Source organism: Phascolarctos cinereus, unplaced genomic scaffold (assembly GCF_003287225.1).
Source record: "Phascolarctos cinereus isolate Bilbo 61053 unplaced genomic scaffold, phaCin_HiC Scaffold_726;HRSCAF=1367, whole genome shotgun sequence".
NCBI lineage: Eukaryota > Metazoa > Chordata > Mammalia > Diprotodontia > Phascolarctidae > Phascolarctos > Phascolarctos cinereus.
The window spans coordinates 120,429,637-120,454,683 of NW_027556098.1; the positions used below are offsets into that span (position 1 = coordinate 120,429,637).

Consider the following 25,047-nt stretch of genomic DNA (forward strand, 5'->3'; position numbering starts at 1 on the left):
TAAACCATGCTGAATGAATTAATGAATAAAAATGAATGAATGAATGAAAAAGCATTTATTATGTGATACTTATGTACAAATCACTGTGCTAAGTGCAAGGGATACAAAGAAAGGCAAAAGACAGTTTCTACCCTCAAGGAGCTTATTTTCTAATGGGGGAGCCAATAAACAAATGACCATGTACAAGCAAGATATATACAGGATATACTGGAAATAATTAACAAAGGGAAACCACCAGAATTAAGAAGGATTAGGAAAGGTTGCTAGTAGAAGCTGGGATAATATATGCACATGTGCTATACATACTATGTGACTCTTTATGTACCTGAGTATGTGAGTATTAAGTCTGTCCTCAGTCTCCTCTACTTGAGGTAAAATAGCCCCACTTTACTTAGCTTTTCTTCACAATCCTTTACCATTCCTTAAGGAACATCAATCTGACAGTATTTTTTTTTTTGAGGTAAACAGGGTTAAGTGACTTGTCCAAGGTCACACAGCTAGTAAGTGACTGAGGCCTGATTTGAACACAGGCTCCTGACTCCATCCACTGTGCCACCTAGCTGCTCCAATCTGATGGTTAGTATTAGTGAAGGGTGAAATAAAGAAAGGGTTAGAAGCAACATGGTTTAGGGGACAGAGCTGGCCTCTGTCTCATGAAGACTTGGGTTCAAGTCCTGCCCCCTCTGACATATGCTGCTCTTGTGTATGTCAGTGTGACCCTGGACAAGTCATTTAACCTCTTAGTGCCTCAGAAAACCAGGACTATAAATCACAGGGCAAGTGCTGATATTTTTCGGCAAACAATTTCCTACAATGAATTTATGAAATCATAGGTTTGTCAACAAAAAAAGAGCAAGTGTTCCGGTCCCAGCCTGACTGGGACTGCCTGACTCATTGCCTGTGAAACTAGTCTGTGTCTTGGAAAGAAAGATGCTGCTCCTGTTGAACTATAAACCACATTAAACCCTCTCACAGTACAGGAGTTAATCCAGTGTGATTGAATCTTCCTTCTATTGAAACAGACAATCCTTATCTTGAAAACTTTCCTCTTCCATTTAATCCAAAATAAAAACTCCTAAATTTTTTTGTACTTTAAGAACCTTTCCATCCTTTTCTTTGCTACTCAGTGACTAAAACAAAACAGTTCTATTTCTGGAAACATAGATTAATGCACCTGAAAGGCCAATGCTAGTAGGAGCTAGTCGTTGTTCCTGAGGAGTACATAATCCTTTGGGCTTTGAATGGGGAGACAACTTTTTTAAAGGAGCCTCTTGGTGCTGCTCTCTCTCTCCTCTCTCTCTCTCTCTCTCTCTCTCTCTCTCTCTCTCTTCTCTCTCTCTCTGTATATGTATATATGTACATATATATAATACGCATATGTGTGTATTCTGTGTTTATTTAATAAGTTTCTACTTAACCTGCTATGAGCAAAGAATGTTTGTTTTTTGTTTTTGTTTTCACCTTGACACCAGTTTGTGAATAAGAGTCAATTTGCTTCTCTGTTCTGAGCTCTCTAACAATTTTTTAGTAAAAGGCTGAATATCTTTCTGACCATATTCTTAGTACCAGAATTCAAAGAATACTATGAAAAAATGGTCATCAAAACAATTTAATGATTGGTTAAAACAAACAGAAAAGTTGATTGATTCTACAGGTCAGGTACATAAGACACCAAAAGAAAGGAACTCACTAGCATAGTGTTCAGTAAATCCAAGGGCCCCAACTATTGAGATGAGCATTTCAACAAACAGAAATACCTATGAAACTGAAGAATAGTCTGAAAAAATTAGGTTTAGATCAGATGTGGGGAACCTGAGGCCTCAAGGCCATATGTAGCCCTCTAGGTCCTCAAGTATGGCCCTTTGATTGAATCCAAACTTCACAGAACAAATATCCTTAATAAAAGGATTTGTTCTGTAAAACTTGGACTCAATCAAGGGCACAGCCAAGGACCTAGAAGGCCACATGTGGCCTAGATGCTGCACCCCACCCCTGGTTTAGATTATCGTCTTGCACCACATATCACAATAAACTCTTAATGGATACATGGCTTAGATATAAAAGGTCACATCATAAACAAATTAGAGGATCAGGAGGGAGATGCCTTTTGAAACCACAAATGGGAGAAGAGTTCTTGACACAGAGGATGAAAATGGTTAATTTTTATTACATAACATTACAAATCTTTTGCAAAAAAGTCAATGAATTTAAAATTAGAAGGGGAGAAAAAATTTTGGTAGCAAGTTGTCTGTTAAAGATCTGATATGCATGATTTAAATATATAAAAACAAAAGTCATTCTCCCATACACACACACACACACACACACACACACACACACACACACACACGTAGTACAAGCAAAGACATCCAATCTTTCATCAACTGCAAGAAAAAATGCTGCAACTTACTGAAACCAAGAGAAATACAAATTAAAATGACTCTCAGCTCTCATCTCACACCCACCAGACTGCAAGAATGACAAAAAAAGGGGGGGGATAATTTTTGGAAGGACTGAGAAAAGACAGGCACAATAACAAACTGTTGGTGGAACTGTAATTTTTCCCAGTCATTCTGGATAACAATTCTAGATAACAATTCTTTATTCCCTAAATGTCGCTAGACAGTGACATTGATCTAGCAATACCACTACTAAGCATATACCCTAAAGAGATTTCTAAAAAGAGGGAAAAACCCATTTATCCAAAAGTATTCATAGCAACTTTTTTTTTGTAGTGACAACCCCCCCCCAAATATGTGGATACGCATTAATTGGTGAATGGCTGAAGAAATTATGGTGGATTAATATTGTTGTCTTGTAACAAATAATGAAAGTGAAGTAAGCAGAAGCAGGAGAATAATTTATATCATTACTATGACAGTATAAAAAAACCCCAAAATTTTGAAAGACTTAAGAACTATTGTCAACATGATGATCAATGAGGACTCCTAAGGACTGATAATGAAGAATGCTACCAGCTCCCTGAGGTGATGGACCAGTGGGGCAGAATGAGGCATCCATTTCCAAAATGAATGTGTGGATTTGGGTTGGTTTGCTTTTTGGTTTGGGTTTTGGCCTTCCCCCCCTGCCCCCGACTATGCATGTTTGTTTGCTTTTGTTAAGTTGAGAATAATAAATAAAAAAAGTAAAAAAGTTTTTTGACTTAAGGATGCCATTTATATGATCTGTCAACTCCTAAGGCCATGTGTCCCTCCAACACAGATAACAAAAGATATCTTTTTTTCCTTGACCTCATTTGTCTTTCCTTTTCTTTTACAGTGCTGCTCTTGAGATGGAGTTACTGTCCCTTTGGCTCTCCCTGAGTTTCATTGTGCTGGTTGCAGAGTGGCGGAATGGAACTAGAATGGCAGCAGCAGAATACCAAGGGCTTTGTAAGTTGGTGAGTTTGCCCTGCAGAGCCCTAAATACATGGTTATTCCTGCCATCACAGGAGGCCAGGGGATGAGTTAGTGCATTGGGAAGAATAGTATAAACCTTAGAGAGAACATATGCGTGTGGTTTGTCCTTCGCTCTGGAAGAGCACCATGACATCAGGTAGATGATGCCATGACTTGCAATTGACTTTGATTTCAGTGAGGGAGGGCTATGCAAAGTCGCCAGCCTTACTTTCTCCTCCCAAGCCATCAGAGAGAATATAAGGATGTAGCTAGATATATGCTTAATAATTTCTCTTCCTCCTCCTCTTTCTCCTCTTCTTCCTCCTTTTCCTTCTCTTTCTCCTTCACTTCTTTCTCCTTCTCTTCTTTCTTCTCCCCTTCTCCTTCTTCCTCCTCCTCCTCCTCCTCCCTAAGACTCAAACTGGAATCTGGAAACCCAGGGGATAATCATAGACCCACTCTCACTACTGTTATGGGGAAGTCTGTCCTTCCTTAGGCAGCCTGATGGCTCACTATTTTGATGTCAGACAATGTAGACACCTGGTCTACTTCGCCCACTGAAGCTCAGTACTCCCAAGCTCAAGAAGTCCACCAGCCTCAACCTCCCAGATAGCACAAATATGAGGCCTGTGCCACCTGCCCATTTGGAAAATAAGGCCCTGAGAGGCTGAGATGAGGCAGAAGAGCATTTCACATATGGAGGACTTCATGTGAAAATGCATGGAGGAAGAAGATGGGATATTGAGATTGAGGAACAGCAAACAGTCTAGTTTGGTTCATCTCTCTGCCACTATTCCTATTGATGAGAGAAAGGCCTAGCATTACATAGTCCAGATAAAGAAGTCTTGTGTTACTGGCCACAGAGGCCATTTGTTTATATCTGCCTTCCCTGATGTAGGACTGTTCCTCAACTGTCCTTGACAGATAGTTATTTGTTTCATTCTCAAAAGGCTCCAGGGAGATTACCAATCCCAGCTGCTCTTAACCTTTAAGATGAAACAGATGCAAATGACAAAGGTAAAAAGGAATTGCTAGACTTTTAGAAACCTTATCTTTTGGGTTGTATCATTTGCAGATTCTATGATTCTGTTCTAGGAAAGGATTTTCTGAGGCCCTTGGGCAAGTTACTGGAATCTGGGTAATGCTTTTAGGTAACAGAAAGTTAGATTATTGATGACTAATCTATCACTAGAGACATTATTACCTGTAAGTTCCAGGAGTTTAGGGCCCATGTCTATTCCAACTTTATTAAATTTATTTAAACACTGTAGTGCCTACCACAGTGCCTCCACATAACCCCCTCCACATCAGCCTAGCATAAGGCTTTCCACATAACTGGTACTTAATAAACACTCATAAAATTGACTTTAAGTTCCATTTTGTTGTCTTCACCCTATTTTGGAGACTCAAGGCTGATGTTCATTTTGGCTCCTCCTTTTCATCAGGCTTGGAAAACAGTGGGTAGCATTAAAGGCTTCTGCAAATGGTGTTATTGCTTCTCTGGGGTGAAAGCAGAACTTACTCTCTCCCCAATTTGCCATCTGATATCACAATGCCCTTAGAAGAATTGCAGCATGGTACACATTGGGAAGAGGACTGGCCTGGAAGTCAAGAGACTTCATTGTAGTTCTGTTACTTCTTTAGGCCTTAGTTGCTTTATTTGTAAGATGAAGAGTTTAAATGAGATGACCCCTAAGGTCCCCTTAAGCTCTAACATCCAATACTGCAGAATCTCAATGATACCCATTGAGTAAACTTGCTTGTTTGCCCTGCGCAGAAGGCATGGCAATTCCCCAGGATTGGCAGCCCATCCGCAGAGCAGCAGTCAGTTGTGCGGGCATTGATCCTCCTAGAGCACAAGCCTGATTATGTCACTCTCCTGCTCCAGAGGCCGTTGCCCAAGGGATAAAAGACAAATTCCTCTGTTTGACATTTCAAGCCCTTCCCAGTCCAGCTTTAGCTCAGCCTCAGGGCTTATTACATATCACTGTGCTTCATTTTAGAAACTCTAGGATGTTTGCTGTTCCTTGCACACAACAGTCCATCTCCCCTGTTTGTGCTTCTGCACAGACGACCTTCCAGGCCCTGGAATTAACTCTCTCCTCGTATTCATCTTCTAGAATCCCTTGCTCCCCTCAAAGGTCACCTTCAGTGTCACTTCCTGTAGGAAATGAGTCGTCCAGGCTAGTAGCGGTCTCTTGAATCACTTTTTATTTATCTTATTTATACTTTGTATTAACTTTTATATGTACTATGTTATTTCACCTGATAGAATATAGCTCTTTGAAGACAGGGATTGTTTCATTTTTGTGTTTGTATCCATCTCCGGTTCCTAGCACGGTGCCTCCTCAGAGTTGGCCCTCCAAAACTTATAAACTAATCGTTGAAATCCATTTTTTCACTTATCTTTTTTTTTTTGTAAATAGCATTTTATTTTTCCAATTATGTGTAAAGATAGTTTTAAACATTCATTTTTACATAAGACTTTGAGTTCCAATTTTCCTCCCTCTCTTCCTCTCCTCTCCCCAAGAGGACAAGCAATCTGATATAGGTTATACATGAGTAATCATGTTAAACCTATTTCCATATTAGTCATGTTGTGAAAGAAGAAAGAGAACAAAAGGGAAAATACATATACGTGCGTGCACACACACACACACACACACACACAGATACACACAACCCAAAGTGAAAATAGTGTGCTTCAATTTGTATTATTCAGGCTCCAGCAGTTCTTTTTCTGGATGTGAATAGCATTTTCCATCATGAGTCTTTTGGAATTGTCTTAGATTGTTGTATTGTTAAGAAGAGCCAAGCCTACCATAATCGATCATTGCACAATGTTGCTATTACTGTGTACAATGTTCTCTTGGTTCTGGAGTGAGACCCATTTGTAAGGGAAACTCATTCTCAACTCCAATAGTTGTCCTTTGTCTGAATAAGTGTTCAGACTTCACTTGTTTCAAATGTGAGCTGAGACATTCGGATGATTTAAGTAATTGCAATCTTATGCCTCTAGGTTTACATATTCCATATTCCATTATTTGTTTGAAAATTGTGGTCTTTAGAGGCCCCAAAAGAACAAATGACTGAAAAAGCATTTATTGAATGCAATATGTAAAGTACTGTGCCAAGTACTGAAGTTACAAATAGAAAAATTAAAACAATTCCTGCTCCCAAGGACCTCACATTCTAACAGGAGAAAACACATATAGGAAGTTTCAGCTGCAAGTTAAACATAAAGTGGTAAGGCAGATGGTAGTGCATCAACTTTAGTCAGTGCCATTTCCATTGGTAGAATCACATCTGTTGAACTATTTGACAGATCTAAGGTCTTTGGTGCTAAGCACTTTTTTCTGATTTTTCAGTAGCTACAAAGAGGAGGGGGGCTGTAGCACATGAAGAATCAGTTGCTATGTCCGCAAGGGCTGCTTCCTTAGACAATGGCTGTGGGGAGTAGGATGGAAGCAGGACCAGTGATTGGGGGAGCAGTGAGTGCTACTGTTCTTAGGCCTTTTGGGCTCACCTGCCAGTAGGTAGTAACTAGTCAGAAGTTGATGTTGGTGATAGTAGGGATGGCTATGACCCAGATTGTAGATGCCAGAGACAGTCCTAAAAGTGAATGATATATATACACATAAAACATGAACAATTGTGATCATTCTTAAAAGGTTAGAGGAAGAGGTCTTTGACTCTTTGGTATTGCTCATTAGTATGTTTTCAAACCTAGGTGGGCCGAGTTGCTGATTGCCAAAGAAGACACCTGGTTTCAGTACCCAGTGACCTCCCATCTGATTCAGTGGAGCTTATCCTGGATGCCAACCCCATCAAGAGCTTAGAGTATCATTCCCTCCTGCAATATTCTCACTTGGAGAAGCTGAGTCTAGGTAACTGTGAACTGAAATGCATAGGCCGAAATACATTCCAGGGGAGCAGCAACCTTGATACTTTGGCCCTGAGCAACAATTTCCTCTCAGTGAACTACACAGAGTCTGGAGCTGCTCTCCGATCTCTTCTGGGCCTGAGGAAGCTGGACCTATCAGGAAACTCCCTGACTGAGGACATGGTGGCCGAGATGCTCCTCAACCTCTCTTCCCTGGAGTTCCTGTCTCTGGCAAGGAATGCCATCATGAGGCTTGATGACACTGTCTTTCAGAGCCTGGGGAGACTGCAGGAGCTGGATTTGCAAAGGAACTACATCTTTGAGATTGAGAGTGGTGCCTTTGATCACCTGAAGTGGCTGAGGAGGCTCAATCTGGCCTTTAACCACCTCCCCTGCATCGTGAACTTTGGCCTTACCCAGCTTCAGGTGCTGAACATCAGCTATAATATCCTTGAGTGGTTCATAGCAGACAGTGGAGATGCTGCCTTTGAACTGGAGACACTGGACCTCTCCCACAATCGGCTGCTGTTTTTTCCCTTTCTCCCTCAACAGAACAGGCTTCGCACCCTTTTGCTAATGGACAATGAGATGGGCTTTTACAGAGACTTGTACAATGCCTCATCCCCAAAGGACATGGTGGTTCAGTTCCTCCTCATCAGTGGCAACATCACCAATGTCACTACTGTCAACCTTTGGGAGGAGTTTGCCCTGAGTGACCTTTCTGCCCTTCATTTCCTGGACCTTAGTCAGAACCAGCTCAGGTACCTACCAGCTGGGTTCCTAAGGAACATGACTTCCCTTTCTCACCTGAATCTTAATCAGAATTGCCTACAGACATTCTACATCCAAGAGGATGATCCCCCACACTCCCTTTCTGACCTTAACCTCAGCCAAAACCAGCTCTCAGAACTTCAGGTGGCCCCTAGGCTGACTAGCTTCCTAAGGAACCTCAGATACTTTAACCTTAGCTCCAATCAGCTCCAGGGGGTCCCCCCTGGCCTCTTCGCCAATACCAGTAACATCACTACAATTGATTTGAGTCATAATCAAATCACCCTTTGCCCCCGTTCAAAAAAGATTAGCCAACCTGCCTGTGTTGATTTCCGAAATATTACATCTTTGAGGAGCCTCTTTCTTGAAAGCTGTGGCCTGGCAGCCTTGGAAGAACGCACTTTCAGAGGGACATCCCTCATTCATTTAGATCTGTCTGGTAATCGTGGTGTTCTGTTGCGGGGCATTACTCCCCTCCAGGACATTGCCCCCACATTACAGGTCCTGTCTCTCAGGGACATCGGTCTTCATCCCAATGGTACGGAGTTGGATTTCTTCGGGTTTGGGAATCTGAGATATTTAGATGTGTCAACAAATTCCTTGACCAACTTTCCACAGTTCTGGGGCAACCTAGAGCTACAGACCCTGGATCTTCGGAGGAACCGACTCACAGCCCTTCCTCAGTGGGCTGGCTCTGAGCAACTCAAAAAGAGCCTCCGTGTTCTCTACCTCAGCCAGAATCCATATGATTGCTGCTGGCTGGAGGGCTGGGGTCCCCTCCACAGCTTGAAGACACTGCTCATTGAAGACAAGGGAGCTGTCACCTGTAACTTCTCCTCCAACATATTTCGAGTGGTGGAACTGCCTGAGAATATATCCCAGGATTGCAAGTGGGAAAGAGTGGACATTGGTCTGCTTTACTTGGTACTCATCCTCCCCACCTGCCTCACCCTACTTGTAGCCTGTGTTGTGATCTTCCTGACCTTTAAGAAGCCCCTGCTGCAAGTTGTAAAGAGCCGTTGCCACTGGTCCTCCATTTACTGACCTGAGGAGAATGTAATCTATACATACGAAAACTCTTTCCAAGCTAAAAAAAAAAAAAGTGAGTCAGATGAGCAGGTTGGCCTAGATGATCTCCCATGTCCATTCTAGCCCCAAATTTATTATCAATGTGACCCTGGGCAAGTCATGTAACCTTGCTTGCCTCAGTTTCCTCATCTGTAAATTGAGCTGGAAAAGCAAATGGCAAACCAGTCCAGTATCTATCTTTGTCAAGAAAATCCCAAATGGAGTCACAAAGAGTCAAAAACAACTGAAAAATGGCTGAACACCAATAAAAACAACAACAACAAAAAAAAACAACAAATGAGGAACCAGATAACATCACTAGGGAGTAGACAAAGATCAAAATGGTCTCCATCCTTTATCCCTCTAAACAACATGGTTCAGTGGATAGGGCATTGGACTTGGAGTAAGGAAGATCTGGCCTGACTTTAGCACATACTAGCTCTGTGACCGTGAACTGAGCCACAATTTCCTTTTCTGAAAAGTGAGAATAATCCTACCAATTGTACCTACCTCACAGGGTTATTGTGGGGATGAAACAAAACAATGTTTGTGAAATGCCTTGTAAACCCTAGAGCCCTATATGAATTCCCAGATACTATCAATATTATTTTTATTATTATGAATATAGAGCCACATAAAGAATTTTTATAAAATTTTAACAGAAAGAAATGGTCCTCCCTTACTGTATGGTTGTTATTTTTATATCATTTCTTTGGTTATGTTCATGGAGCTGAGCAACAGAATAGGGATGGCTGAACACAAACCCATCACTACAACAGAAAAAGAAAAACTCCAAGTAAGTGCCCATCCTTCTACTATTGGGTCAGGAACAAACTCTTTGGTATGAAAGGGTAGCATATATATTATTGTTGTTTATACCATTTGTTGTTGGAAATCTAAGTGGCCACTTCAAAGGGAAGCTAAGAGCAGTTCAAATGGGAAGAAATGAAACAAAGCTTTTAGTAAATGCTTACTTTGTGCCAAATATGGTGCTATACATTGGGGATACAATTAGAAAAAAGGAAGGCAATCTACCCTCAAGGAATTCAAATCTAACCAAAGAAGACAACACAGAGATGATAGTTCAGCTGCAGAGAGGATGGGAATGTCCCAAAGTCTTAAAAATACTTTGGTGTGGCTGATGGTAAGGCCTAGGGGGGCCTTAGGTTAAGAGTGGCCTAGTAGTCACAAACACATTATATGCTGGAGGGGCAGGACAAAAAAATTTCATGTCTGGTATGTGAGCTAACTGCTATTATTGGGCTAAACAAAAATGTACCAGCAGCCTTCTACATTCATCCCTCTCTGTTAGCCAAATTAAAGAGACCAAATCCACGACATCATTTTGGCAAGACCAGTAGATGCTGAAAGTGCTTCCTGGAAGTTCTAGAAATTTCCCTGTGTAGCCTCCATTCCATCTAGTTCAATTCAATTCAATCCAATAAACATTCATTAAGGGTTTACTATAGTGTGTAAACTATAGCCAAGGATTGTGCTAGATACAGGAGATAGAAAGATAAAATAAAAAAAAACAGACCCAGTCCCAAAGAGTTTATATTTTCCTGCATTCATTATAATCAGGACTGACCTTTGTTAAATTTTGGGGCAAGCAAAGTTTGTGTTCATTGTCTCTCTACCTTCATTTTTAATTCTGCTTCTCCCCTCTGACCCATCCCTCCTCCCCCATCTTCTAGATGCCCTGTGCCCTTCTTATAGCAATTTCCTGCCTGGGCCTGCCCTTGTCAAATAGTGCACAAATCCCAGAATGTTTCTGACTTTTTCCTTCCCCCTTTAAAACTTACAGCTCCCCTTCCCTAAGGGTCTTGTACTCTGCTTTGAAGGCAAAAGCTAGTTAATCTTATCAGTTTTCTTGTCTCCCTGGCTGGGGCAACACTTCCTAGAATCTAGGACCATAACGTGCATTTTGGCTAAGACATTCTAGAGATGCTGCTTCCATCCTATTCTAAAAAGACTCCATTTTTATGGAATGTTAGCTACAAACATGGCTTTATCAATAGCATTTCATTCTGCCCTGACTATAATACACTACAGTGTTGTGGGTGAAATTTAACAAAAAGGTAAACTGAGGCAATTCTCTGAGCAAGATAACATTTATTAGCAGGGGCATACTGCCTTCCAATAAAAGGGTCAATGGATTACTTCATTTTTATGCCAAAACTCAGATCAGGAGTACATCTCCCCTTTTATAGATTTTTGGGGAGTACAGAACAGGGTGGATGACATAATGGGGTTAAGGAAACATGATTGGCTACAGAGCTGAGGCATAGGTAACAATATGATTGGTTGGAAGTTTGGTAATGAGGGGCTAGCAATGACCCCCTCCTTTCCTCTTGAGATATTGTCTGAATATAGGTGCAAAATAGTGGGCCAGCAAACCAGACATTCTTGAAGGATAGCTTGGTGGTAAAATATTAGACCCTAGTCCTTTGTATTCACATGCATGCCCCAAGGTCAGCTAAATTCCTCGAGGCAAGAATAGGTCAGTGATTAGCAGGAGAGCTAGATGTCTAAACTTAACCCATCATAGGCCAGCTGAGTTCTGAACTAAGTTCAGAGACAAAGAACCATGAGCAGTTACAGGATAAAATCAATTAATTGTAAGCAGATCAATAAATAAATGATATAGGATAAATCTTTATCACAATAGTAAACCACTGTCTGTTCATAATGGTTCAGGTTTCAGGTGTCATGAAACGAATGTTGGATTTGGAGTCAGAGTATTTGGTTCTAAATCCCAGCTCTCCTACATAATACCTACAGCACCTTGGACAAGTCACTTCACCTCTGTTTGCCAGTTTCAACTGTAAAATGGGGATAATATTAGCCCCTACTTCCCAGGATTGTTGCAAGGATCAAATGAAAAAATATTTGTAAAATGTTTACACAGTGCCCGGCACACAGTAGTCACTTTATAAATGTTAACAAGAATTGCATTTATAGAGTGGTCCCAATCATCATCACCAAGTGCTGCTGAAACTCTCCATACTTTGTCAGGCTATCCTTTACAAGGCAGGTTCAGTTTGTTTCTGATGTCACTTATGAAGCAGAATGGAATATAACCGTAAGGAAACTCGGAGCTCGTACAGCCTCGTACCCTTGTTTTACAGATAGGGAAACCAAAGACCATAGAGGTTGAGTGACTTGCTCAGGGACACACAGGTAGATTATAAGAGATATGATCTGATTCTAAATTCAGTCTTTTTTTCCCGTGCCACATTGCTTCTTCAGTGGATCAGAAAGGCTTCAGGCAAGTCATTTCACCTCTCTAGGGAGCTGGTCTAGTTCTCTTTCAGTTCTAAATCTATTATCCTACAAATCCAAAGTAATGACTCCAGTGGTGGAAATTTTAGGCATTGTTACAGTTAGGTTGTAGATACTACACCTTTTAGGGGACCAACTGCTCATCAAACCAGCCATTATTATAATGGCATTTGGGGAAGGACATCTCAGAGAGAGTGAGTAGGGAATAGGAGTAGAGAGAAACAGGAAAGAGACAGCTTCTCTGAGTAGCAAATCCCCAAATCTTCATACCTATTATCACCACCATTTTCCCTCCTCCTTTCTCTTCAACTTGTGGGGATTCTTAGAAGGATGGGGAACATAACTCATAGTCACCCTGGAGAATGACTTGCATTCTCAGTATGTCCAGTCAGCAACATGTATATCTCAGCCTCAGTAATCACAAGATTTCAGGGAAAATCGAAAGCAGTTCCTCATTGGAGATTGGTTGGGGCCTCTGTTTTTTTCTCCCTTTTGGGGAAAGGGCATCAAGAAGGATGGGGAAAGGGCATCAAGAATGACGGTGAAAGGCAAGAGGCTGATGAGAAACAGAAGAGAAGAAAAGGGTGCATGATGGGAGAAATGAGGACAGAAGATGGCAAAAAGCAACTGAAGAGGTAAGCTTCCTCCTAAGGACAGTGTCAGAGTAGGCTCATTAGAGGTAGTGTCAGAGTAGCCTCATCAGAAATTTGGAGTTCTGATGTCTTTTTTTTTTTCTGAGCAAGGCAATTGGGGCTAAGTGACTTGCCCAGGGTCACACGGCTAGTAAGTGTCATGTGTCTGAGGCTGGATTTGAACTCAGGTCCTCCTGACTCCAGGGCCGGTGCTCTATCCACTGCGTCGCCTTGCTGCCCCTCTGATGTCTTTAAGGATCTGGAGTAGGTTGGTAGGGAAGTAATGGGGAAGAAGCATGTATGGGGAAATAGTGCTGGACCTGTGGTCTGAAGAGGTGGGTTCAAATCCTCGTCCCTATATTTACTCTCTGGGAGGTTATTTTCTCATCTGAAATGTGAGAAAAGGTAGTATAGTGGATAGAGTGCTGGACCTGGAGTCAGCAAGGCCTGAATTCAAATCTGACCTTAGACAAAAATAGCTATGCGACCCTAGGCAAGTCACTTAACCCCATTTGCCTCAGTTTCCATCATGAGCTTGAGAAGGAAATGGCAAACCATTCCAGTATCTTTGCCAAGAAAACACTAAATGGGGTCACAAAGAATCAGACATGACTGAAATGACCGAACAACAACAAAACATGAGAAAAGTAATACTGACATACAACTTTGTGAAGTTATTGTGAAGAAAGCAGTGTGTACATTTCAAAGTGCTATTTGGAGACGTGCTGTTCTTAAGATCTGATCCCAGATCTCATTGAGCAAGGCACTTCAGATCTCTAGCCCCAGCTTCCTTATCTAGAAAGTGAATGGGTTAGGCCAGGTGGTCCCCAAGATCCCTTCTAGTCCAATGATATTATTTTAAGGACACTTGAGTCCCATTCCCATTGCTCCTGTTCTTTCTTTTAATTTTTTTTTATTTTCAGTTCCAAATTTTCTCCTTTCCTCCACTCCTCCCTCACACTCATTATATGTATGAAGTCATGCAAAAGATATTTCTACATTGGCTATGTTCTGAAAAAAAAAAGCAAGAAAAAGGGGCAGCTAGGTGGCACAGTGGATAGAGGACCGGCCCTGGAGTCAAGAGGACCTGAGTTCAAATCTGGCCTCAGACACTAGCTGTGTGACTTTGGGCAAGTCATTTAACCCCAATTGCCTTACCAAAAAAAAAAAAGCAAGAAAGAGGGAAAAAATGCATTCTGAGTCTATCAAATCTCTTTCTGGAGGTGGATAGCATTTTTCATCAGGAATCCTTTGGAATTATGATGGATCACTATATTGATCAGAGTTACTAAGTCTTTCACAGTTGATTTGCTTTATAATATTATTGTTACTGTGTACATTGTTTTCCTGGTTCTGCTCACTTCACTTCATATCAGTTCATATAAGTCTTCCCACATTTTCCTGAAGCCATTCCTTTCATTATTTCTTATAGACAATAGTATTCCATTACATTCGTATACCATAACTTGTTCAGCCATTCCCCAATTGATGGGCATCCTCTCAATTTCCAATTCTTTGTCACCATAAAAACAGCTACTATAAATATTTTTGTACATATTGGTTCTTTTCCTTTTTCTTTGATATCTTTGGGGTATAGGCTTAGCAGTGATGTTATTGGTTTCAAGAAGCACACACAGTTTCATAGCCCTTTGGGCATAGTTCTAAATAGTTTTCCAGTCTGTCTCTGTTCTCATATAATAGCTATATAATCAGAAGGGAAGAAGAAGAGAGCAGGATTAGAAGTTATCTTTCCCCTTAGAGTTTTCTGCATAGACAGTTCTTGTAATCTTGGATATGGAGGATACTGCCTACTCTATCTACCGTGGGGGAGGTAGAGATGAGCATTCAGAAACCTTTGGTTCTATAGGTCCTTTAACCAGGTATCTGCCCTCAATAAGGGATGAAAGCCCATGCTTAGACCTCTACAATGTACTCCAGACCAACAGATCAGCAGTGCTCCTTTGATTATCCCCATTACCTATGTTATTTCTTTAATGAAAAATCTCCAAATGCCAATGGAATTTTATTTAGTGACAAATGAGTTTTTACATAAAGTATGCATTATGATGTAGTAATAAAATGTGATTGGTTGAGGGGGACAGTGATGGGGGGGGAGTTGGAGTAAGAAGTCAGTAATGTATTTACCTAGTTCTTGCATTCTTTGTGAAGTCTGAGTTTATATGCAACATTACAGAACAGACTAGGCCATGTTCCCACGTGTCTAGTCGACAGTGAATATGTAACAGACTTGTGTCATGCATGCCAGGTGTCATTTATTAGACATCATTATTATTTCTGATCCTGCTTTCCCAAGTGTTTTATACTTTGCAGATGGTGCACATCTTATGTTCTTAGTATACCTTGTAAACATGCCCATCATCCAAATAGCTTCTATTATGTATGTGAGAAATTTACTTTTACACTTCAGAGAGGAAACTTTACTCCTCTAGTTAAGAAGGCCAATGAACTCAGTTGTGGTTGTAAGATAGGTGATCAGGATAAGGCTTCTGTCCTTCACCTGCACTGGTGCTACTTGTGCTAGTCTTTTAGCTGGTCGAATATGTGGCTCTGTTCGCATGCCATTTGGTAATTCTAATTAATTGGAGAAAAAACTGTTCAACAAGTTGCTATTTTTGATAATAAATATATCAAGGATTGCCTCCAATCTAAACATATACAATATCCAAATCTACTTAGCTGTAAGACCTATTTTAAACAGGGAAGAACTACCTATACTGAAACCACGAGAAACTTAGAAATTGGATGAAGAAGATAAATCTGAAAATCCTGATCATGCTGATAATGTTCAACATAGCAGGATAAGAGGTAGTAATCCTCATCTGAAACAACTTCCACCTCCTCAGATCCATATTTAATAATTCAAGCCTATCTAAATGTCCTTGTTTGTAATCTTAATTCATTCCAAAATCGAGCTGAGATTTTAGCTTCTATAAGAGAGATCTAAAATAATGTCTGAAACATGAAACTTTTCCTGAGGAGTATTGAATATGAAACGTATTTTTAGAATCTGAAAGTGATAGCTTTTAAAAAATTTGGATTATAACTTGGATATACTAAATATTGATGCTTTTTTTGTGAACGGAATAACATACACAACCCCGCCCCCCCAAAATATGTTAAAAAAAGAAACACTAGCCTCAAAGAAGAGAACTGATTTCAGGAAATAAAAATGTGGTAAGCCAACCACTTGTTAGTCCTGAAAAGAAAGTTTCTTTACCACCATGACACCATAAACTTGGGTTGGTGAAAAAAAATTTTTTTTAGGTGAAAATTTTTGTCAAAATGATAAATCAAAATGATTCAGGTTTTCTTAATCTGAAAAATAACTTTTCAAGGATTAGTGAGGCAGAAATCAATGAGGGTTATTTGTCCATCCCTGTGAATTGTGAATAAAATATATATGTTGTCAGACTTTGGCGCTTAGGTAGTTTTCAACATTAAAATTTGTGGTTCTTCAAGTACAGGAAGTGATGAGAGAGGCATATTTTAAAGAAGAGTTTAGTGAAATTGAAGGAATTACATGGAAATTATTTTTTAAAGTGACTGACCAAAAGCTTTTTTTTTTTTCTGGAAGACAGAAAACTAGAAAAGCAAATTTTCATGATGTTCTTAAATTTTATAAAGTTGTGTGATATAACATGTTTCTTAAAGATTCATTTCTTTCCTGGGTTTCACATTTGGACTTCTTCCTGGAAAACCTGTGTGCTCTCAGTGATAAACATTGGGAACACTTCCATTAACAAATCTTTACAATTGAAAAGCAATGCCAGGGTAAATGGAGTCTAATCATCTTATTTGTCTACTGCTGGGTATGGAGGAGCAACATTGTAATAAAAACTAACAGGAAATCACCAGTACCTATATTTTTAAAAAGCCAAATAAACACAATTTTATTTGGTTTATAAACGTGATTTTTATATGTAACAATTCAACTTTGCTGCTGAGTTCAGGAGTTGGGGCACTTACTCTCTCCCTCTAAAGGGGTCTCTAGTGTTAGGTTCAAGTGTGCTGATCAGGCTCAATCCTGTAACAGTATAGTCTCTAAAGAGAAGGGTCAGGCTATTTTTCTCCTACTTTTTGGCTCTTCATTTCCATGTCCTAGAGTTCCACAGAGATTCACTTAAAGCTTAAGTTTGGCTTATGTCTGAAGTTTCCCCAAAGGAAAGTAGAAAGGTATTCAACGTGCATTGTAGATCAGGTGTAGGACACCTATTTATTTACTCCACACAAAAGAAATGTTTAAAGCACAAAAGATTTAATAAGCATGAGGAGACAAAGACTTAAATACAAAGCAGTAACTTAGAATTGCTATCATACTGTACTGGGAGATTAATACTTAAAACATTGAAACAAGAAGCATTTTGTGAGATCACTGAATTAGCATTTCACTTTCACCTTGTTACCATACTGTTCTAACAGCTACTTGAAGGTCCATGTCTTTTGGCAAGCCAGGCCAGGGTTGGGTTACTCCTCCTGTTGGTCATGTTCTACTCCAAGAATCATTACACAACCTCTTATAGTGTAGGTAGTACCAACTGAAGGGCCTAATATCTCCTGAGTTAGCCATGATCCAAAGTCCATCTCTCAATGTCACAGTTTGGGTACCTACTCTCAGAGAAAGAGACAAAAAGCAGAAGAGATAGATGGAGGCCTGAGAGCTAGGCTCAGGTAATACTTAAGTTCCTTTGAAGCTGAAATACTCACCAGGGATGGGGAAGAAAAATCCTAGAAAGAAAGTGACTTGGCACATCTTCAGAAGAGACCACCAAGGGGTAGGGTCAAACCTTTCAAATTTTACCAGAGGGTGATTCCTTCTCAATCAGTAAGCAATTCTTGCTGATACATCTTTGATGAAGCACCCCACCACTTCCACATGGAACGGGGAAGTGAAGAAAAGTTTGCACCTGGAACCAAACCAGAAACCTTTGATTGCACATGTTTATTTACCAAGGGGGGCACTTGGAAAGGGCCAAGGCAAATGTGTCAATGGAGGGACAAGGACAGCACATATGGCCTTGTAAGGGTACCAAGCATGTTCCATGGTTTGAACTCTAGCCACAGCTAATGGGAGAGGGTTCACCTGGATCACACCTGTTAGATATAAAACTATGATTTCCATGAATATGATTCAAGATAAACAAAATGTGAAGCCAGAATTGAAATTTGAAATTTGAAATCAGCACACAAAAGATTCATCTGTTTTTATGGGTATGACTGAAAAAAAGTCTGTTTTTTTTGGTTCCTTAATGAGATAAGGTTAGACCATTTTCTATTAAAATATACCAGATTAAGAGGTTTTTTTTTTCAAACTGAGACAAAAAGTAAAGTTAGTATTTTCCCAGTTGTACAAATGTCACGTGACGCTTCTACCATTTATTCATCGTCAAGATAATAGGAGACACCTTGTTTTCCAGAGCTAAGGCCCAGGAAGCAAGTTGTGCCCAGAGTTTGGCATAACAATAATCCTTTGCACTCACCCTTTGGATGATTTCACCCTCTGGCAAAATCACATAATTATTGTATTGTTTTGACCAGCACCAGGTACTCTCTGAGCTCAGACAAGTACCTGTGTTCTGGTTATGAAGCCCTGCAATAAATCAAACTTGTCTCATTGTTACTGTTACCCCTCACTGTCAGGGCTACAGTTCACTGTGCAACCATTGGCATAAGTATTGAGATCTCCCCAGACTGCCTTGGATTCCCCCACTAGAGATAGGATCCTAGCACATTTGTCTAATTTGTCTCCTTGCTTGCAAGCCATTTCCCTCATTTTGAAATTAAATTTCTGTTTGATTCCTGACTCTCCTTTCTCTAGTGTGCTCTGTTTGGCTCTGGCTACACACAGGTTAGAGGCCAGTTCAGTCCAGTTGACATCACCAATCAATTAAAAAGCAATTGATTACATGCCTACTACATGCCACGTGCTGTATTTGGTGCTAGGGACACAAATGTAAAGAATGAGAAAAATCATTCCTCTGAATGACCTTACATTCTCACAGAAGAGACAAAAAGTACAAATAGAAATATATATTATTTATAAATATGTAGCATAAAGTTAATATTTATTTATATGCACATATATTCAAGTTGATCAATCAATTAACATTTATTAAATGTCTACTATGTGCCCAGCACTGTGCTAAGCACTTGGGATACAAAAGGAGGCACAAGATAGTTTCTGCCATCAAGGAGCTTACAATCTAATAAACGGGAGATAAAATGCAAATGAATATACAAAGTAAGCTATATACAGGATAAATTGTTTAGTTGTTTCAGTTGTATCCAACCCTTTGTTTCCATATTTTGGGATTTTCTTGACAAAGATACTGTAGTAGCTCACCATTTCCTTCTCTAGCTCATTTTGCAGATGAGGAAACTGAGGCAAACAAGGTTAAGTGACTTGCTCAGGGTCATACATCTAGTAAGTGTCTGAGGCTGGATTTAAACTCAGAAAGATGAGTCTTCCTGACTCTAGGACTGACACTTTATCCACTGTGCCACCTAGCTGCCCAATGAGCTATGCATAAAAAAATATTAACCTGGCAGCAGGATGAAGGATGAACTGGCAAGTATTTGAAGGCTGTCATGTGGGAAAAAAATAGACTTATTCATCCCAGAGAGCAGGACTAGGAGTAATGGGTGGAGGGGAGATGCAATGAGGAAGATTTGGGATTGATGTAAATGAAAACCTCTTAACAATTGGAGCAATAGAAAAGTAGATCGGACTGCACCAGAGAACATGGGTCCCCTTCTCTAAAAATCTTTGGGTGAAGATTGGAGAATCACTCCAAGGATATGTTGTAGAGGACTTCTTGCACTGAGATTCTGTTAGCTAAAATTTCTACATTACATATCATTCGTTAGACTATAGATCAAGAGTTGGAAGGGAGCTCAGAAGTCCAGTCCAACATCTCATTTTATAGATGAGGAAACTGAGGCCAAGGAAAATTAAATGATTTGCTCACATTCACAAAAGGTAGCAAGCATCAGAGGCAGGATTTGAACGCAGGTCCCCTGACTCCACAGCCATTGTGCTTTCCACTATACCATATTGCCTCTTGGTTAACTTAGTTTTAATGAATTTGAATTATATTGTCAATTCATTATTCAAAAATTAGCATGTAACTGCATCTTGATTCCTAAATTAAAAGACAGATAATATAAAGAATAATTAAAATGCCAGGAGGGATCAATAATATTGATGAAAATTGAACTGTTGAAAAAAAAAAGTAGGAACTGATCCATCAACGAATATTTATTCAACACTTACTTTGTGGTAAGCACTGCTAGGCACTGGGGGTATAATTACCAAGAGCGAACTGATTCTTATTCCTAACTTACATTCTGATGGTGGAGACAAGAAGTACACATAAAGTACATGCAGAATAAATATAAATAAAATTAACAAAGAAGTTCAATACAAGATCGTTGGAGAGTGTGGAGGGCACTAACTCATAAGGAATCAAGAAAAGCTTACATCTTCATCTTGAAAAAAGAGAGGGATTATATGAAGCTTAGGTGACAGGAAATGCATCCCAGTCATGGGGATTGGCCAGTGCAAAGGTGGAGACATTGGAGGTGGAGTATCGTGTATGAGTTACAGAGGAAAGGCCTTTTGGGCTGGATTTCAGTGCAGATGGGCAGCGAGGTGGCACAGTGGATAGAGTTCTGGGCCTGGAGTCAGGAAGACCTGAGTTCTAATCTGGCCTCTGACACTTACTAGCTACGTGACCCTGGACAAGTCACTTAACTCAGTTTCCTCATCTGTAAAATGAGCTGGAGAAGGAAATAGCAAACTACTCCAGTATCTCTGCCAAGAAAACAACAAATGGGGTCACAAAAAGTCAGACATGGCTGAAAATCAACAGAGTATGGGAAAGAGAGTAATGCTGACTGAGGACAGAAAGATAGGTAGGGGCCAGCTTTCTTTTTTTCTATGAGGCAATTAGGGTTAAGTGACTTGCCCAGGGTCACACAGCTATTAAGTATCAAGTGTGTGAGAATGGATTTGAACTCAGATCTTCTTGACTGCAGGGCTGGTGCTCTATCCGCTGCACCACCTAGCTGCCCAGTAGGGCTAGGTTTTGAAGGGTTTTAGAGATTAAACAGAGGAATTATATTTGATACTTATAGCAGTAGGGAGCCATTGGAGTTGATTGAGTAGGGAAATAATCTGAAGGTAGTTAGCCATGACCTGACCTCAGCTTATATTATGAATAGTAATGATCAAAACTGAGATGTAGTACACTGGATAGAGAGTCTGTCATGGAGTCGGGAAGACCTGGGTTCAAGTCACCCACTTGCTGTGTGACCTTAGACAAGTCTCTTAGTCCTTCATGCAACTCTTTGAGACTATAAGTGGCCAAACAAGAACTTATCTGGGTTGGTAGAAGGAGTTTCCAATAACAATGAACTCATAGTTCCCCCCCAAAATTATTGAAACTGTCTGGTACTGGATAAAAATAATTAGAAAATTTATCAGTGAAGTAGATTAAACAATCAAGACTTCATCTAGGTCATGCCCACTAATCAGCTGGTATCACCTAGGGCTCTAACCTGTCCCCTCTTCTCCCCTTATACTATTTCATTTATTGATCTCATCAACTTCCAAGGCTTCAATTATCATCTCTATGCTGGTGATTCTCAAAATCCACTCATCTACCCCTAATTTCTCTCTGGAGACCCAGGCTTGAATTTTCAACTGCCTACTAGACATCTCAAAATAGATGTGCTATAGACAACTTAAATTCAACATTTCTGAAATGGAATTCATTGTTTCTCCTCCCCAACCTGCTTCTCTTTCTAATTTCCCTATTGCTATCAAGGCTACCAACATCCTCCTAGTCACCCAGGCTTGCAACTTAGGTATCATCCTCTCCTCCTCACTTTCTCTCTCCTTTCCCCGAATCCGGTGTGTTGCTAAGGCATGTTGATCAGGCCCTCACCGCCTCACACCTGGACTATTGCAATAACCAGCTGGTTGGTCTCCCTGACACAAATCTCTCCCCATTCCAGATGCCAAAGTGATCTTCTTAAAACAGGGGTCTAACCATGTCACCCCTTACTCTCTTCTCATTTCTTCCTACTTGCTTCACTGGCTTTCTTTAAATCCCAATTAAAATCTCATCTTCTACAGGAAGCCTTTCCTAACCCCTTTTAATCCTAGTGACTTCCTTCTCTTAATTATTTCCTATTTATCTTTTATATATATTTTTACATATTTCTTTGCTTGTTGTCTCCCCTATTAGAATGTGAGCCCTTCAGGGAGGGACTGTCTTTTGCCCCTTTTTACATCCCCAGAGCTTAGTACAGTGTCTGGCACATAGTAGACACTTAATGAACATTTATTGACTGACTGATACAATAAACTCCAGCAGCTCCCTATTACCACTAGAATTAAATATATGGCTTAGTTCATGGTGCCATATGGCCACCTGTGGTTGAACAGGACCTTCCTTCCCACTCCAGAAACAGAGAGCTACTCTTTCCAAAGACAGAGCCTGTACAGACTAGGAGCCAATGGAAAGAGGCTGCTCCCCCCTATGTTGTAGGGGAGCAGGATGTCTTCTCCCAGAAGTCGAGCCCTGCCATTTGCCATATGGGTGCTTCCATCTCATGTGATTTGGGCACGTACAATAAAGTTCTGTTATACCCATACCAACTCTATGCTGTTGTTATCCCCATTTTACAGATGGGAAAGAGAAGGCTCAAAGTTATTTGTTCCGTAATTACACAGTATGTAGTAGTGGTGGTAATTATACCAATTACACCAATTTCAAATCTATTGCTTTTACCACTGTACTAGAATGGGTTCATATGGTACTCTATACGAATCTGAGAAACATACACATTTTGGCAGTTTAGTAATTTAGATGGAGGTCCTTATTAGGGCATTACACGAAGTTCAGTTTAGTTTAAAATCAGCCATCTCTGAGAGTGTAGGGGCCAGAAGATTCATTGGATATGCAATTCCAGTTTAGGGATTCTGTAGTCCTTTTCCTCCCCCAGAAATACAACTTTCTGTTGCCAGAAGGTCTGGGCAAAAAGGGAGAGAAAGTGCAAGTCCAGTCTCACTCTACTGACTATGTGGAACTCAATGAATTGATAAATGTGGTTCCTTGAGGATGGACATAAAGTATATCACAATATTTGCAAATTTTCCTATTTGGAGTGATATCCTGAGTGCATTCCCTGTTAAGAGGGAGTATTATATAAATTCTGATTTCATGAGGGTACTACATGCAGTTAAGGAAATGGTATTGTCAGGGGCAAATGCACATCTCAGTGGTGTTTTGGTAAATGCTTAACAAAGGGCTCTCCGGAAAAAATGTGTTCAGGACACACTTTTAAGATTAATCTTCATTATTAATCTTTTCTTGAGTCTGGACAATCAACGAAACAACAAATCAAGCCCTGATTTGTAGTGTTTGCCAATTTCTGAGGTGTAAATGCTCACATTGAAAATTTAGCAATTGACTCTCTGGTCCAAGCTGGCTCCCACACACCCTTGACACATGGGATCCAAGGGTTGAGGTTGCCTTAATTGGCCTGAACACCCCTGCAGCAAGGCCTCAGGCAGAAGAGGGGATATGAAACTGGTGGGGAGGGTGGGAGGAAGAGTCAAGAAAAGGGTCATGTTTTCCGGGTGTGGTGGGTGTGTTTTTTTCTCTTCCCCTACTGTTATCATTGTGGTAAGCACATTATGGTGGTTGAATACCCGGGAGAGGAAGCCCTGGAACTTCCTGTTGTCTTACTTACTTTGCAAAGTGTAATTCTGAAAAAAGGGAAGAAAAGAATAAAAAAAGGGAAACTCCTCTGGTTTGGGGGAAGCCAGCCTCCACTCCCGGGATCGGTCAAAACTGCCTTGTTCCTGGAGGTTAAGGAGAAGGGAGATTGTTGGGAAAGGGGTTGTGTTCCTGAGCAAAACTGAGAAATGGAAATTTAATCAAATTTAGAACTACAGTCCTAAAATATTCAAGTCAAAGGTGACCTTTAAAATAATTCTGATTTAAATTTACATAGTACTCTCTAGTTTACCAAGCACCATATTAGTCTTATTAATATCACTTTTAGCATGTGGTATCCTTGCCCAACATTTTTCAGTGATTCTCCGTTATCTGCTAAATCCAGTCTAAGCAATTTGACTTTCAAGATCTCTGTAGATATCCTGGACTCACCCTACTTGTTAAGGTTTATTTCTCACTTTCATGGTTTTTTAGTCATTTCCGACTCTTCTTGAACCTATTTGGGCTTTTCTTGGCAAAGATACCGGAGTGGCTTGCCATTGCCTTCTCCGGCTCATTTTATAAATGAGGCAACTGAAGCAAATAGGATTAAGTGCCTTATCCAAGGTCACATGGTTAGTAAGTATCTGAGACCAGGTTGAATTCAGGTCTTCCTGACCCCAGACCTAGTGCTCTGTCCACTGTGCCACCTAACTGCCCCACTTCATTTCTCACTACTTCCTAAAATAAATCTTTCTCTCTCATTTCCTCACTATCCCCCTAACATGTTAATCCTCACCTCTCTGCTTGTGGTCATGCTGTTTGAATAGCCCACAATGTTCTTGGCACTTATTTCTACCTACCCAAATCCAATTTTTTGGAGTCAAAATCTTCTCTCGTTTTCTGCTCAGACCATATGCCTTTCCTGAACTCTATAGAAAAGACCATCTCTGGTGTTTGTTTCTGCCCCCTTAGGAAGTGATGATTGATAATACATGGTGAGGAAAAAAAGAAAGGAGGAGGAGGAGGCAGAAGAAAAGAGACTGAAGGTTTCAAGCTTTGAGCCAGTGGTCAAATTGAACCAATGGCCACAGGTTAACACTTATGACTACTTCGACTTCCTCCAGGCAAGACACACTAAGACTAAATACTTTAAAAGACATTGGCACTCTGAAAGCAGAATTCAAGGGGAAGACTATATTTAAAGCCGCTAGCACCTCTGCAAACCAGTCTTAATGTACACTTGTGGAATGACAAAAATGGAACAG

General features: G+C 40.4%; 1 protein-coding gene across 2 annotated transcripts in view; it reads left to right on the forward strand.

Moving 5' to 3' along the window:
• Window positions 1-25,047, forward strand: part of NRROS (negative regulator of reactive oxygen species) — a 62,550-nt gene that overhangs the window by 18,098 nt on the left and 19,405 nt on the right. For both annotated transcript variants that reach the window (XM_078146758.1, XM_020986049.2), the window contains exons 2-3: window positions 3,280-3,400; window positions 7,129-13,037. In XM_078146758.1, the coding sequence (XP_078002884.1) occupies window positions 3,293-3,400; window positions 7,129-9,096 (2,076 nt within the window). In that variant the 5' untranslated portion in view covers window positions 3,280-3,292 and the 3' untranslated portion in view covers window positions 9,097-13,037. The remainder of the gene's footprint in view (window positions 1-3,279; window positions 3,401-7,128; window positions 13,038-25,047) is intronic.